This window comes from Felis catus, chromosome A2 (assembly GCF_018350175.1).
Source record: "Felis catus isolate Fca126 chromosome A2, F.catus_Fca126_mat1.0, whole genome shotgun sequence".
In the NCBI taxonomy this organism is placed as follows: domain Eukaryota; kingdom Metazoa; phylum Chordata; class Mammalia; order Carnivora; family Felidae; genus Felis; species Felis catus.
The window spans coordinates 163,303,946-163,319,516 of NC_058369.1; the positions used below are offsets into that span (position 1 = coordinate 163,303,946).

At 56.6% G+C, this 15,571-nt stretch overlaps 1 protein-coding gene across 4 annotated transcripts; it reads right to left on the reverse strand.

Moving 5' to 3' along the window:
- Nucleotides 1-3,963: 3,963 nt before the first annotated feature.
- Nucleotides 3,964-13,983, reverse strand: ASB10 (ankyrin repeat and SOCS box containing 10). Of its 4 annotated transcripts, none has more exons than XM_045053029.1 (6): nucleotides 12,985-13,978; nucleotides 11,921-12,188; nucleotides 5,871-6,078; nucleotides 4,870-4,983; nucleotides 4,404-4,589; nucleotides 3,964-4,260 (listed from the first exon to the last, which is right to left on the reverse strand). In XM_045053029.1, the coding sequence occupies exons 1-5, from the start codon at nucleotides 13,373-13,375 to the stop codon at nucleotides 4,404-4,406; spliced, it is 1,167 nt and encodes a 388-aa protein (XP_044908964.1). In that variant the 5' UTR covers nucleotides 13,376-13,978; the 3' UTR covers nucleotides 3,964-4,260. The 4 variants fall into 4 exon arrangements, with proteins under 4 accessions (XP_044908964.1, XP_003983276.2, XP_044908962.1 ...); XM_003983227.6 differs by lacking the exon at nucleotides 5,871-6,078 and adding an exon at nucleotides 8,681-9,200 and having other exon boundaries at nucleotides 12,985-13,973; XM_045053027.1 differs by lacking the exons at nucleotides 5,871-6,078; nucleotides 12,985-13,978 and adding exons at nucleotides 8,681-9,200; nucleotides 12,337-12,954.
- Between the last annotated feature and the right edge of the window lie 1,588 nt (nucleotides 13,984-15,571).

Sequence of the window (15,571 nt, forward strand, 5' to 3'; positions counted from 1 at the left end):
AGTGTATTGTGCTTTGAAGATGAGAGGTCAGTACTTGGCTTGATGGCTGCACAGTGTCGGACACACAACAGAGGCTCACTGCCTTGATAAATTATTGAGGAGACTTTGGCTTACAGGCTCTGAAATTAAAGCTGAATGAGCAGTAACACCACCAGCGAATGAAGCACAAAGGAAGAGACACTTTTAAAAGGAATGGCACTCCATTTTTTTTTTTTTACATAGGTAATAAAATTGCATAGTACAAGATTCCAAAAGCTCAAATGGGCATATATCGACACCTCTCCCTCCGACCAGTAATAAGACCTGGAGTGAAGGTCCTGTTCTGACCCCTCACTGAGCCACGTAACCTTGGCCCTTCTGACTTAACTCCATCTGTGAGAGGAAGTGATTAATTTCTACTCTGCCAACAAGCCCATGCAAGGGTCAGACATGAAGAAATGCCTTTCAAAATACCTTTCCTTCCTGTACTAAATGGACAACGAAGAGCAGAGTGGGCAAGGACAGAAGCCCCCAGGCCAGGGGCTCTCCTTTACTTTGCTATCAGTCCCCGGGAAGAAGCCGTCACTCTCAAATCTGAATAGAGCTGGCTCCTTTCTTTACCAAAGGAAAACTCTGTGCTTCTCTTACTGAATCCCTGAACAGGCCCATTGTGGGCAAGCACTTTTCTCACTGTCTCAAATAGCATTCTGCTTCTTTAATCGTCCACATGCTCGAACTTGTCCCCCTCTCACTATATTCCACCTGTTGGGTAAAGGCTCATACAGAAGAATGCTATTTTGAATCTACCCTCTCTGCTTTCGTGCCTATATCGGACCTCACATCTGCTCTCCCCCCGCCTTTCATGGTCTGGAAGCCAGCACGTAGGGCGCTAAGAACGAAGTATTCTGAAGTCAAAGCCGACGTATCTGTACCTCCGCGTCACTTATTGGCGGGAGAGTCCACTCGCGATGGGCAGCGTCGGGCCCTGCCCGCGGATGCCCTCTGGTGGCGGCAGCGCGCAGCTGCGTCACCGCGAGAGAAGTGCGGAGTACTGCAGCGCCCCCTGGCGTTGGTCTAGGAGCCGTGCGAGGGCAAAGGAACCCAGCCAGGTGAGCCTTCCTAGGGCGAGCGCGCTGGGCTCTGCTGCGGGGCATTTCAACTGTAAGGACACTGGTTGGGCGGGGCGGGGACTGTACCCAAGAATCAAGTCTAGTATGCACGCGTGTAGGTTCAGGTACATTTTTTGTGTCCAGTTACTCGACCCCTGTGTGTTGTGTAAAATGCGTGCCGTCTGTGTGTGCGCACGCGTTGCACGTGGGTAGGTTCGTGGCCGGGGGTGGGGGTGGGGGTGGGTGTTGGAGGGAGGTCCGCGCCTCCAGTGCAGGGCGGAGTCCTCACGGAGGCGTGAAATTGGTTTGGAGCAAACACATTACGGAAAGCAATTACCGGGGAGAGGTTCTGAGCCCGCGGGACCCGCAGCCAGGAGGCTGGGGAGGAAGCTCCCCGGCTTGCAAGAGTGGCTGTGGATGTCTAACCCCAGAAAGGACCTTCCTAACACTGCCTGCTAGTGGGAGAACGCGTGGGGTTGGGCAACAGCCCCTCACATTGGCCACTCCACATTACCTTTCTCCCCTTACCCCCGCCCTCCTTAAAAAGGCATCCTGCAGAGGAGCGTGCACGCTCAGACATGGCCGGACATCCTTCTCCCTTCTTACCACTTTCCTGTCAAGCCTTCCCAAGCGCCTGCCCTTTACTGCTCACCTTCCTCAAGCCCCCAGCTCTTGCTCCCACGTGCCTTTTGCATGCACTTCATGGTCCCTTGTACTTGAACTAGTCATTCACACGCTTGCTTTTCAGACTAGATGGAAAAGTCACTGCGGGCAGGAAGTGGTCTCCTTCACAGCTGTACATGAGTGACTAAGACCTGGGATTCCGGGAAGCACAAAGCGAATGACGCGGGTGGGCTTAAATAAAATTTCCATCAAAACGCATAAACAACGCTCAGGGAAGCCATCCCCTTGGGAGTCGGGATTCTCCTAGAGCACTGAACACCTGTCACATGCCAACGATCCCATTTATATCCCCAGACCTGACCTTGCCCCTGGTCTCCAGACTTGTAGATCCAAAGGACCTTGTAACACAGCCTCTTTGAGACGTGTAATGGGCAGCTCCCACTTCTAGCTCCCAGAGTGATCAGCCGATTCCTCCACCCCTTAGCAACGATCAGCACCACCCTCCGCCCAGTTGTTCAGCCCAAACACTGACAGGCACCCTGGGTTACGCTCCCCCCCCCCACGTCCAGTCCATCAGTAGGTCTCCTCGGAGTCTTCCAAGAAGGGTCCCAAGTGTCGCCTACTGCTTCCCCATCTCTGGGGACGACTCTGGACCTCAGCAGTGGCCTCCTGCTGGCCTTTGATCCTCCCCCGCCTCTCCCCAAAGCCATTCAGCGGCCAGAGAGAGCTTTCCAAACCTAAATCGGTTCATGCCACCCGCCCCCACGCCCTCCCCCCGTCTCTTCCCACTCCATTCCCATGGCTGGCTCCTCCTGGTCACGCAGGCCTCAGGTTAAATGTCACCCAGTCTCCAACAGCACTCTCTGCCAATCAGCGTTGGGCTTATCCCCCTGACACTGTTCCCTCCTTACTAGAAAGTTCACACCAACAGGGACTAGGAGCCAGCCCCCCCCCCCCCCGTGTGCGCGGCCCTGAACCCTGGTTGGACGGACGAATGGGCACCCCCGCACCCCTCCCCCGCCCCACCCCACTCCCGGGGCACCCGCACCCAGTGAGCCGAGCTTGCACACGCCCAAGCCTCGCGGGAATTGCTTCCCGACCCCGGCACGCGCGCGACTTCCCCCCCCCCCCCCCCCCGCTGCGGTGGGGCCGGCGCCCTCAGGACCCTGGGGGGGGCGGGGCTCCTCAGCCGAGAGGCCCGGCCGCTGACCCTCCCGTCAGGCGGGCCCATCCCCCCCCCCCCCCCCCCCCCCCGTCGCGCCCCGCCTCTGGAAGGCCAAACTTCCTTCCAAGCGGGAACCCGGGCGCACTCACCTCGGCGCCGACCCTCCTGGGCTTCTCTCTCGGCTTCTCTCTCGACGCCCTCTCTGGCCTCGCGCCCTCCCGGCCCCGCCCCCACCGCCTGCGTCCTCCAGGCCCCGCCCCGCAACCTGCTGCCCGCAGTTGGCGGGAAAAAGCGTGAACTCCAGCGCCTGCGCCCTCCGGGGCCCTGGGAAACCTGTCCGGCGACCCTTGACGTCACGGATCACGGTGCATTTGATTGGCCGCTTGCGTCACGGGGCGACTCTCTCTTCCTACCTGCGCTTGGGGACTAGCTATGGGTTCGTAAAACCCTGGCCCTGCAAAGGCCTTCAGGGGCTCTCTCCTCTCTTGTGCAGATGCGGCAACTTGAGCCCAGAGAGGGGAAGAGACTTAAGATCCACAACTTAATGCAAGAGTTGAGTCTAGAACCCAGGACATGTGACTCTCAGCGCCCGCTGCCGCGAAGCTAACGCGAAGGAAGGAGCAGATAGAGACGGGCGGGCGCCAGGTGTGCGTCCCGTCCTCCTTGACCCACAGGGCAGGCAGTAGGTAGAGTTGTTTGCTTTTTCCAAACCTGAATCTTTCACTCTCGCCTGAACCACCGTTACCCTCTTTGATGGCCGACACCTGCACCCACCTTCTCGCTGGCCTTCCTGCTCGCCGCTTCACCTCCTTACCCCAAGGGTCCCTTTGCCGTCCTCCCTCCCGACCCAAGGTTGTTAGCTCACCCACCCTCTGACGCTATCTCGCCTGGTGGCCCTTGTGCCACATCGTGAAGCAGAGGGGCCAGTCTGCCTGGGACTGCTCAGCAGCTGGTAGATTCGAAAGGGGTAAGATAACACAGCTGGCACCATGGGGCAGATCCAGGGCGGCCCCACAAGCCTGCCCATCCTGAGCCCCCTGAGTGACCAGCTGGGAGGAAGGCCTGCAGGAGACAGCACCCGACAGCACAGGCCTGCAGATTTTTAATGCTCATACAGGGTCTGGCCGGGCTGGAGGGATGCCTCGGGAGACCACCAAGAGGAGTGTATCACTTGCCGTGAGTCCCAGCTCTCTCTCCATCAGACATCCCCTGGCCGCATGGTCTGTCTGCCTCTCTCCCTGGTGGGAATGACAGCATCCACAGGGCCACCTCGGCCTGAACCAGCTCAACTCCGTCCCAGGCTTGGGGTGCTGTGAGAGGCAGACCTGAGCCCCCTGGGGCCTGGGGCACCGGCTTCCAGGTCTCTCAAAAGGCAGTGGACACCTGCAAGGAGAGGCGTGGACTCAGAGAGGTCACACGGTCCAGGGGGCTGGCCGGTTCTGGCCAAGGCCCTGCCCCCAACTCTTCTCTTGCCTCCTACCCGTCCTTCTAAACGGCTGGGACTGCCCAGAGACCCCAGGACTCACCTAGTAGAGTACGTCCTCAAAATCCAGCTGCACGTAGCGGAGCAGGCGGGGTGGCAGGGGAAGGCGGGGGAGGGCGTGGGGCAGGCAGGCTGCCAGGTGGGCACGGAGGGCACAGCGGCTCAGGTGCTGCAGGGATCTGGGCTGTCTCACCAAGGCGAAAAGGGACGAGTAGAAACGGTGGTGCTTCTGGGGACAGAAGGAGGGGCTCAGCGAGGCAGCCTTGGACAAATGGCACCCATTTCTCCTAAAGCGGGGAGGCTGGGGGCCAACAGGTGTCTACGGGAGCCTATAAGAAGAAGTGTTTGGGGTGTTCACTCTGTGGGTTTTCTTCTTCTGGGATGTGAGCAGGTCTCTGGTAGTTTCTGAGGGGCAGGGTGGGGGAACCGACAGAGCTTCCCTGTAGGAGGTGGGAGTCTCTTGGGGCCGGGCTGAGTGACTGCGTGTTTTCAGGGTCCTGGAATCTGACCTGCAGAGTTTCAGGAGGCACCAGGGCCATGGCCTCCTCGGGAAGCTGCGTGATGCTGTAGGTGTTCATCAGGACCTCGATGGTCCTCGGAGACGTGCACCAGCGTTCCAGCACCTGGAGGAGGCAGAGACGCATCAGTGCTCCTGGGGTTACCACACACTGCAGGCTCCCCAGCCAGGCTGCACGGGATGATCAGACATCCCTTGGTGTCCCAATAGGACAGCTGCCATGGGTTGAGTTGTGTCTCCCCATCCACCCCGACCCAACACGTTGAAGTCCTAATCTCCATTAGAAATCCCCTATTTAGAAATAGGATCTTTGCAGTTGTGATCAAGTTAAAATGAGGTCATTAGGGAGGGACTTCAGAGAGAAGGGACAAGGCCAGGAGAGGCCTGATGAAGGAGCGGTGGTGGAGTCCAGTTGGATCCAGATTTGTTCTTTCATTTCCTTGTTTAGTAAATATTTACGGAGGGCCACTATGGGCCGAGCACTGGGGCCCCAGCCATCAGGATGACGGACAGGTCCTTGTCAGCTGGGAACTTCTATTTCCGTGGGAAAAAACAATAACCACATAAATAACCACTTACAGCTAAGCCGCCACGATGAAAAATAAGTAGGCATAGCGACTGAGCATGGTTGGGAGAGTGCTGTCCTAGATGGGTGGTCAAGAAAAGCCTCTCTGAGGAGGTGACCTGATTGGGTGAAGAGTGAGCCATGCTGGGAGAGCAGCCCATGCCAGAGACTGCCCACAAGGAAAGAAAGACAGCCGCACTTGGCCTGAGTGCACACACACACACATACACACACGTGCACACACCATCATACTCACCGGGGTCTGCACGGTCTATCTGGAAACATTTGTTTCATTCATTCCGTGTCTTCTGCCGTATCTCAAGCTATAGGCAGTGGCCGCAAACCCTTTGTAAAATCTGAGAACAGCTAAGTGCTATCTCTCTGGCGGCGTTCCTGTGCATAATACCCGTCTCCCCCCACACACTTACATGTAACATTGGGGACTTTAAAACCCTTCTGCCTGGCAGGCTGGGAATGCGGCATGTGCCTCGTGCTGCTGGGTGGCGGGAGCAGGGCCCCTGAGAAAGCACCGCACACACCTGAAGCCCTCTGCTTCTTGCCCTGCATCTTGGCAGCGCTCTCTGGAGCCCCATCCCGTCTGCCCAGAGCAGGTCTCTGACTTCCTCCTCCTTAGATCTAGGAAAGAACAGTCTGGTCACATCTGGCTCTCCTGCTCTTACCTGCTACTCCTGTCTGCTGTTCAGGCGGGGCCTCCCAGCCCACGCTGGTTCCTGTCTCTGCGCTGCCTGGAATGCCTGGGCCCTCCTCCTGCATTTGCAAGCCCTGCCCACTCCAAGTCCCATCCCTTCCAGGAAGCCTCCTGCGGCCCTTCCGCCTGAATCTCTCTCCCTATATTGGGATGATGCCCAGCAGCTTTCCGGACCTTTTCACACGTTATTTAACTTAGAACAGCATGAGCTAACAGGTGTTGAGCACCGACTCTAGGTTAGGCCCTGTCTAAAGGGCTTTTCTTTTTTTTTAAGTTTATTTATTTTGAGAGAGAGAGAGAATCCCAAGCAGGCTCCATGCTGTCAACACAGAGCCCAACTTATTGGGGCTCGAACTCATGAACCGTGAGATCATGACCTGAGCTGCAATCAGGCATCAGACACTTAACCAACTGAGCCACCCGGGTGCCCCAACTGTCTAAAGGGCTTTATATGGGAGCGCCTGGGTGGGTCAGTCGGTTGAGTGTCCGACTTCGGTTCAGGTCATGATCTCACGCTCGTGGGTTCAAGCCCCACATCAGGCTCTGGGCTGACAGCTCAGAGCCTAGAGCCTGCTTCAGATTCTGTGTCTCCTTCTCTCTCTGCCCCTCCCCCACTCACACACACTCTGCCTCTCAAAAATAAATAAAATGTAAAAAAAAAATGTTAAGGGCTTTATATGGATGAAACTCAGTTCTCATACTGAGCCTAAGAAGCAGGCACGTTCTTCTGCCCTTGTTTTACAGATGAGGAAACTGAGGCCCAGAGAGATTAAGCAACTTGCCGAGGGGCACACGGGTAGTACGTAAGGCTCCAGAGCCTGCATTCTTAGTCACCACCTACTTCAGAGTTTGTTGGGAAAACTGTTGGGAGGAACCCACGTAGCAGGCAACACACTTTAGAAAGTGTCTGGTGGTAGTTAGGGCTATGCTCACTCCTGTTATCCGCGAGGCTCCTATACCTATAGCTTTTTATCACTGGTGGGTAGGACACTGTATTACATGCAAGGAACACGCGTTCAAAGAGTTCCAGTGACTTCCCTATAGCCACAGGAACAAGCTCAGGTTTCCTGAGCACTCAGTGGCTCCTGGAGAGCTGGCTGGGCCTGGCAGTGATCACAGATGACTTCTTTCAGGGAGACAGGGACCTCTGGCAAGCGTGGGGCCACTGAAGATCATAGGAGATGGAGGCAGACTCCTTCTTGAACTTTTTGATCACCTGGGGCGAGGCGCCCAGAGGAGGGGAGGAATGGGGCACTTGGTTGTGCCCGCCCCTTGGTCCTTAAGGCAGGGCAGAGCAGGGCGAAGAGACAGGGGCAGTGGGGTCCCAGGAAATCTGTTTGCTGCTCTGCCTCCTTCTTCCAACCCCTCCCTGAAGGGGAAATCATTAGCTGTCAGAGCCACCGTCAGATTACAGGGAATTGCTTGTCTCCTAATTATCTGGTGTTAATAGGAGATTAATTAGTGTTAATTGTTGATTTTCTTGTATTTTCCCAAAGGGGAGACCAATCTGCCGAACTCTCGGGCTGTTTAATTATTTGGTCTTGCTTAGGAATCTAGACAGATGCTTCTAGGTTTGTGAGTGAAGGGGAAAGGCAGGGCCAGCAGAGGAATGTCCAGGACCAGGCAGGGCTGGACAGTTCAAGCCCAGAGATGGGGCAGGGGACCTGCTCACAGCCTGCTGCTCTGTATCCATTCTGACTGGGCTCTTCAGAAGTGGGGGGGGGGGGGGGCAGTCCCTGCCCCAGGCCCAGCACCCTCTGTGACATTACATGGCCCCCTCCAGACACGACACGGCATGGGACAGGGCCCCCTGCCAGGACATCAGTAGCACAGATCTTCAAGTTGAACCCACTATGGGAATATTTTATGTTAATAAGATACAGACAGGAAATTGACAGTGAAAGGCTTTTTCTCCCGTGTCAGGATAGCAGCTGCTGGTCTGGGTGATGCACGTCCTGCTAAGCTCTCAAAAACAGGGACCGTGTCTGTCTGCAAAAGGTCAGGAGGCTTTGAACCTCATGACCCAGGCTCATCGCTCTGCTCTGGGGAAGCCTCTCCTGGGCACAGAATGTCTCACTGAACGGATCCCACGGCCAGGCAGAGCTTCCTGCACGATTCTTTCATTGGCTTGCCCCCCTGATGAAGAAAGGACTCCCTGAAGCCCACATCAGTCCTGGTTCCCGTCTTTTCAATGCATGACAATCTGGCCCCCTGCCCTCAATCCACCTCCATCACACACGTGTGCATGCACACACGCATGCATACACATTTATGCACACGCACGTGTATATGCATGAGCACGTGTGTGTGTGCACGCACACACACACAACACACACATACACCCCTCCTGCTGGTCTGCGTCCTTGTCTTTGCCCCCTACTGGGCTTTGCTTGCTTGATGAATGAAAGATGATGAACTGAGTCACGTGCTCAGATGTGTCAGGCTGCATCTAGAGCAAGTGGGAACACAGGTCTGAGTCCCCTCATCCCCTCCCCATCATGGCCCTCCCCTCGGGCCCCAGCCCCATACCTTGGGGAGGGCCCCAGGCCAGACGCGGACGGCACCATGGTTAAGCAGAGCTCGCACTGCGTGCTCTGGGCTCTGGGCCAAGGCCGCAGCTGGGCCCTGTAGAGCGCAGTGCAGGGGCGTGTGTCCCCCATAGTCCATGGCATTGGCACTGACACCGCAGGACAGGAGCAGCTCCACGACGGCCGCGTGACCACGGCGACAGGCCAGGTGCAGGGGCCGGCGCTTGTCCTGGTCGGCAGCATCGGCCTCGGCTCCAGCCGAGAGCAGCAGGTGGCACAGCTGGAGGCAGCGGGCGGTGGTGGCCTCGGCCTCGGCGGAGGATGTGCAGCGGATGTCACAGGCAGCCAGCAGTGGGGTCCAGCCTTCGACATTCCGGGCATTCGGGCATGCCCCCCGTCTCAGAAGGAGTTCCGCCAGTTCCACGTGGCCCAGCCGGGCGGCCACGTGCAAAGGGGTCTCCTCCTCCTCCTCAGACCGGCCATCCACTTTCGCCCCAAACCTCAGGAGCAGTTCTGCGCACCTGGTGAGGGCGAAATGGCAGTGGGGAGGAAGACGGGGCCCTGCGCTCCTACCTGTCCGAGCAAAGCAAAGCGGGGGGGGGGGGGGCGTCTTGATGGATCAGGCGGGCTCATTCTATTCTCCGGCCCACATTCCTATGTGTTTAAAATTCTCCATGAAAATTTTAAAAATACTTCTGTTTACTCGGGAGAGGAAAGGACCATGATCACTGGGTGTGATCTCCGAGAGGCTGGACTAGAACACGACGAGCAGTAACAATGTGGGCTTGTATAGAGCTGTGCTGTCCAGCCACGCACAGCAATTGAGCTCCTGTACTATGACGCCTCCTAATTGAGACGTGCTATTAGTAAAGTACGCACCCAGCTTGAGGACTTGGTACAAAAAAGAGAATGTAAAATGTCTCGTTAGTTTTTTTTTTTTATATATATATCGAGTACATGTTGAAGTGACAACATTTTGGAGATACGTGTTGAATAAAATATATTATTGAAATTAATTCCAGCTGTTCCACAGATATTTGTATGCCCACATTCACAGCAGCGCTATTCACAACAGCCGAAATGCGAAAGCAAGCTAATCGTTCAGCGGCAGATCAATGGATGAAGTGCAGTTATCTACAGGGGTTGCGTGGATGGCTCAGTGGGTTAAGCATCTGACTTCGGCTCAGGTCATGATCTCACGCTCGTGAGTTCGAGCCCTGCATCGGGCTCTGTGCTGACAGCTCGGAGCCTGGAACCTGTTTTGGATTCTGTGTCTCCCTCTCTCTCTGACCCTACCCCCCGTTCATGCTCTGTCTCTCCGTGTCTCAAAAATAAATAAACGTTAAAAAAAAAATCTTTTAAAAAAGTAGCTCATTTAGGGGCGCCTGGGTGGCTCAGTCAGTTAAGCATCTGACTTCAGCTCAGGTCATGATCTCACGGTCCGTGAGTTCAAGCCCTGCATCGGGCTCTGTGCTGACCGCTCGGAGCCTGGAACCTGCTTTGGATTCTGTGTCTCCCTCTTTTTCTCCCCCTCTCCTGCTCACACTCTGTCTCTCTCTCTCTCTCTCAAAAATAAACAAACATTAAAAAAAATTTTTTTAAAGAAATGGTTAGGATGGTAAATGTTATGTTAGAAGTATTTTACCTCACTTAAAAATTTTTAATTTCATCTATTTCTTTTTTTAAGATTTTATTTTTAAGTAATCTCTATACCCAATGTGGGGCTCGAACTCACAACCCCGAGATCAAGAGTCATAAGCTCTACTGACTGAACCAGTCAGGCACCACATTACTGTTCATCTTTTTTTTTTTTTTTAAGTTTACTTATTTATTTTGAGAGAGAGAGGCAGAGGGAGAGACAGAGAGAATCCCAAACAGGCTCCTCACAGTCAGTGCAGAGCCTGACGCGGGGCTCGAACTCACGAGCCACGAACCATGAGACCCCACGACCCGAGCCGAAATCAAGAGTCAGACACTTTACTGACTGAGCCACCCAGGTGTCCCATATTTCATCCTTCTGATAAAGCTACTAGAAAATTTTAAATTACATACGTGGCTCACATTATATTTCTATTGGAACACACTGGTATGGAATATACCTTCAACCATAGTAAGTCAGTGGAGTCTGCTGAAGGATAAATTAACAGGAGGGAGGTTCACAAAAGGAATAAAAATGTGGCCTCATTCAGAAGCAAGATGTGAAATTTGTCAAGTGTGCAGTCAGTAGAGGGCCTCTATTGTATGTACAGTTCGTTCATGGATTTGCCAAGGCTCCGATTGCCCGGATTCCGTGCTCATCAAAAAATTGAGTGATGGAGCGCCTGGGTAGCTCAGTCGGTTGAGCATCCGACTTCGGCTCAGGTCATGATCTCACGGTTCGTGAGTTTGAGCCCCGCATCGGGCTCTGTGCTGACAGCTCGGAGCCTGGAGCCTGCTTCGGATTCTGTGTCTTCCTCCCTCTCTGCACCTCCCCCACTCACACTTTGTCTCTCTCTCTCTCTCTCTCAAAAACAAATAAACATTAAAAAAATTTTTTTTTAATTGAGCGAGGACTCATCCCCCAATGCTTCCTACACGTAGGGCATAATTATTTGGGTCGCAGTAAAGGAATTTCCCGCACACGAAATAATACATTGTCACATGGGTATGTCCATCGGTTTCTTGTGAGTTTAGTTAGTTGAGCTTGGTCCCTAGGCCCATCGTATCTGAAGGTACCTGCCAATAGGGAAATGCCAGACCCGCCAAGGTAGGACCAGACCCTGCCCACAGGGATTGATGCGTGCCCCAACTGGGGGCTGTTATCCTTTACAGACTATCCGGATCACTCCTGGACGGTCAGCTCTCTGAGGGCAGGATCATGCCTCAGTTCCTGCTGTACTGAGCACGGTGCCTGGAACGTTGGATAATCTCAGAAAAACCAAAACTTCATAGTATACCGCCTCCCCACAATGGATCTGGACAACTTCCCCAACATAGGCTCCGCAGCTGGGTCCCCGCCACAGCCCTCCGACACCCCTGGGGAAGCAGAAGCTGTCCCAGGTACAGGCCGGTCCGAAGTTCCGGGGCCAGCTGGCAGGACGGTTTGGGGAGTAACCACATCCTGACTCTCCACCTGAGCCCCGTCTCCTCTAGCCCGACCCACCAGGCCTGCCAGCCCCCAATATGTTCCCTCATCCTCCCCGAGGTCACCTCTCTGCCTGCCCGAAGAGTGGAACGGGGGTTGGGGCGAGGGGTCACTCACTCGAGGGTGCCAGCCCCCCGGCAGAGGTGCAAGGGGAGTTTGCCGTCCTGGTCAGGGATGTTGGGGTCGGCTCCTGCCACCAGCAGTACGTGGACACAGGCAGCGTGGCCCGCGGCACAGGCCTCATGCAGGGCGGTGCGGCCCCCGGGGGCACTGTCGGGCCTTGCCCGCCGCCTCAGCAGCAGCCGCAGAATGTCCGTGTGGCCCCGGCTAGCCGCCACGTGCAGCGGGGTGGTCAGCTCCTCTTCGTACGTCAGAGACCAGAGTCCTAGGGAGAGAGGGACATGGGCCTCAGACCCTGAAGACAGGCAGAGAGCAGCAGAGGAGGTGGGCAGAGGCTGGGAAGAGGGAGCTCAGGGCTCTGTCCCCAGCCTCCCCGCTCCCGCTCAGACCCCCCCAGTGCCCCTGGCCCGTACTCAGAGCCCGGATGTTGAAGCGGAAATCCCTCCATCGCTCTGGGTCGCTGGTGTCAAAGACGGAATCCGGAGCCAGGCCGGTGCTGGAGTCGGCGAGGAGGCGGGAGACAGAGCCCGCGTCCCCGGCCAGCACTGCCTGCCAGAAGGCCAGGGCAGGTCCCGAGGCCGTACGGGTGACGATGGGTCCCGAGCCAGACTCTGGACGCTCTGCAGACCCTCTGCTGGGCCTCTCCACCAGCCTGGCACAGAGGGCATGTCTGTCACCGGGGGGTTCCCCCGGCCCCCTGCACTCTTCTGGGGACCAGCTCATGAGGACAGAGTATGAGCTTGTGGGAAGAGGCGTAGGGGGAGGAGGGGGAGGGAGGGGGCAGAGGCAGAGAGAGAGGGAGAGGGGGAGGGAAACGGGGGACGGATGGAGGGAGAGGGTCTCTGTGTCCCCGAGCTGAGCCTGACCCGGCCACGCGGTTCAGCAGAAGCTATTCTGGGCTCCGCATGACTTCACTCCTGGGCCAAGGCTTAGGCAAGCCTCTGGGTAGGGGAGATGTAGCCAGGGGCTTCTCCTCTTCCTCAAGCACTTGGTGTCTCTGTGCCTGATGGGGTTAACCCCGGCCCCCGGTCCTCAGCCCTCCACTCCCGGCAGCCCCTCACCCCTCTGGTGACTGCTCCAACGAGGCTCGGCGGCCCGGTGCTCCAGGACCAGGTCGGCTGTGCTGTGCGGGGGAAACAGCTCCTGCAACCTCGCCAGGTCTCCCGTGTACAGGGCGTTCTGCAGGGCCATATCGCGGCACAGTAGAGGCGACGGCCGAGTCGGCTCCCGGGCTGGGCCGGACCGGGACCCCCAGACCCGGCAGGCAGGGGCCGAAGGACGGCTCCCCAGACGGTGTCCCCAGGGGGAGGGGAGCTCCTTCTTCCAGGCATAGCCAGTTTCTGGGAGAGAGGGAGCCAAAGAAGCAGGCCTCGGGACGATTCCACTGGCTGACGGGGCCTGAGCCAGGCCGAGGCCTGGAGTGGGAGGGGCAGGGGAGCACACGCAGGCCATACCATAAATAGCCCCGGCTGTCCTAGCTGTCGGTCCCAGGGAAGGAGGCTTCAGGCTGGAGTGGGAATTAGGGAGGAGCTGGACAGCAGAGAGGGGATCAAGCCCCCCGACCCTGAGTTTCACCCTGGAGTTGACCGCTGTCAGGGTTGAAAGGGTCACCCAGATCGTGGGATCCAGCCTGCACTTTCACAGGTAAAGGAAAACGGAGCCCACACGTGCCAAGTGCTTTGCCCAAGGTGCGAGTTTGTTGCAGATCCGGGACCAGAATGAGGGCGGAGGGCGGAGTGGGGGGGCTCTCAAGCTGCCATTTTCATACCCTCTCTCATCGATCATGTGCTTCACCAAGCCAGCCTCCAGTGGCCTGGGCTCTGATCCCAGAGGGAGGGCATGTGGGTGCCAGGAAATTCTTCCTGCCGTCCCAAATGTCACCAATTAGCCCCGCACACCCTTCCCCCCCAAACCAAGGAAAGAGTCCACGGTAGTGACACATGGCAGAGAGCGCCCTACTCCACGAGGCACTCCTTCTAGGGGCTGTCTAGAAGACAGACCTGGGGCGCCTGGGTGGCTCAGTCGGTTAAGCGTCTGACTTCGACTCAGGTCACGATCTTGCGGTTTGTGAGTTCGAGCCCCGCGTCGGGCTCTGTGCTGACAGCTCAGAACCTGCTTCGGATTCTGTGTCTCCCTGTCTCTCTGCCCCTCCCCTGCTCATGCTCTGTCTCTCTCTGCCTCAAAAAAAAATGAATAAAAACATTAAAAAAATTAAAAAAAAAAAATAGAAGACAGACTTCCGCCTGGAGGATACCGCCTGGAGGATAGAGGCTCGGTCCACAGGCAGCAACAGAAACTCCCAGTGTCCACCCTAGGTGCTGCCCCCCTCTGGCCACCCCAGGTCTGACCCTTCCATCTCCCTGGATGTCTCCTGGATCTCCCATGTCTGCCTGCCAAGGTTAGAGGGGCCTCAGTCGGGGGGTGAGAAGGAGGAAATGGGTCTCAGGATAACAAGACTACTTTCATTTGGAGAGATAAGAAGGAAACCAGGGAGAAAGAGAACTCGAAACCCATCCCCGGGCAGCCCCACCACCTGCCCTGGGCTTGCTCCTCGGGTCTCATCTCGTCTGGCTCTCATTGGCCTCCATGAGCGGCAGAATATACCTTGACTTCTATTCACACACTCTTTTTTTTTAAATTTTTTAATTTTTGAGACAGAGAGAGACACAGCCTGAGCAGGGGAGGGGCAGAGAGAGAGAGAGAGGGAGACACAGACTCCGAAGCAGGCTCCAGGCTCTGAGCCGTCAGCACAGAGCCCGATGCGGGGCTTGAACCCACGAACCGCGAGATCATGACCTGACCCGAAGTTGGACGCTTAACCGACCGAGCCACCCAGGCGTGCCAAACTGACACGCTCTTTATGCTGCTTCCTCTGAGAGAGCCCGGGGCTCTCAGCCCTCAGTGCCCCCAACTCTTCCCTCCCCAGCAAGGGGGACCCACAGATGAACTTCCATCCAGGGGCGTGCGGCCCTGGGTCCCATTCTCTGGTCCCACCGGCCCCCTGAGGGACAGGCTCTGGGTCAGAGGAAGAGCTCGGGCAGGTGGGCAGGGGGCGTTTCAGAAAGATGTGGGGACCACACATTGTAGAGCCAGCGCCTACTACACCTTTTCTCCCTAGAACCTTCCTCCGCCCCACCCCACTGCTGCCTAAGAGTCCTCACCACCCCCGACACACTTTTGCAGAATAATCAAACCCTAGAGCACCGGGGACCTCGGAGGGTGGCTGGTCCAACCTCTCCTCGCTTTACACGTAAGGAAACTGAGGCCCAGAGACCGGAGGGGGCTGTGTAAGATCACACAGAGACTTAGCACCGAGTGAGGCGAGGACCGGGGGCTGCTGACAGCCACACTTGTTTTTTTCTTTTTCCAGACTTAGTGGAGACCCCCCTTTCTTCCTGGCTCTTTTTCTTTTCCTATTGTTCTCTCTTAACACCCCCCCCCCAGGAGGAAGAGAGCTGGGGAGCCAGGACAGGAAATGACAGGAGATGGAGGCCTGGGTGGGGTCAGAGGACAAGGACCTGGGACACGAGCAGAGAAGGCTATGAGTGGGCGAGGACTGAGGACCAGGAGGGGTGCGGCATGAGGGGGAGCCTGGGCACAGGCAGGGGGCACAGAGCAGGGGCGGGAAGCATGGAGATGGACAGAGAG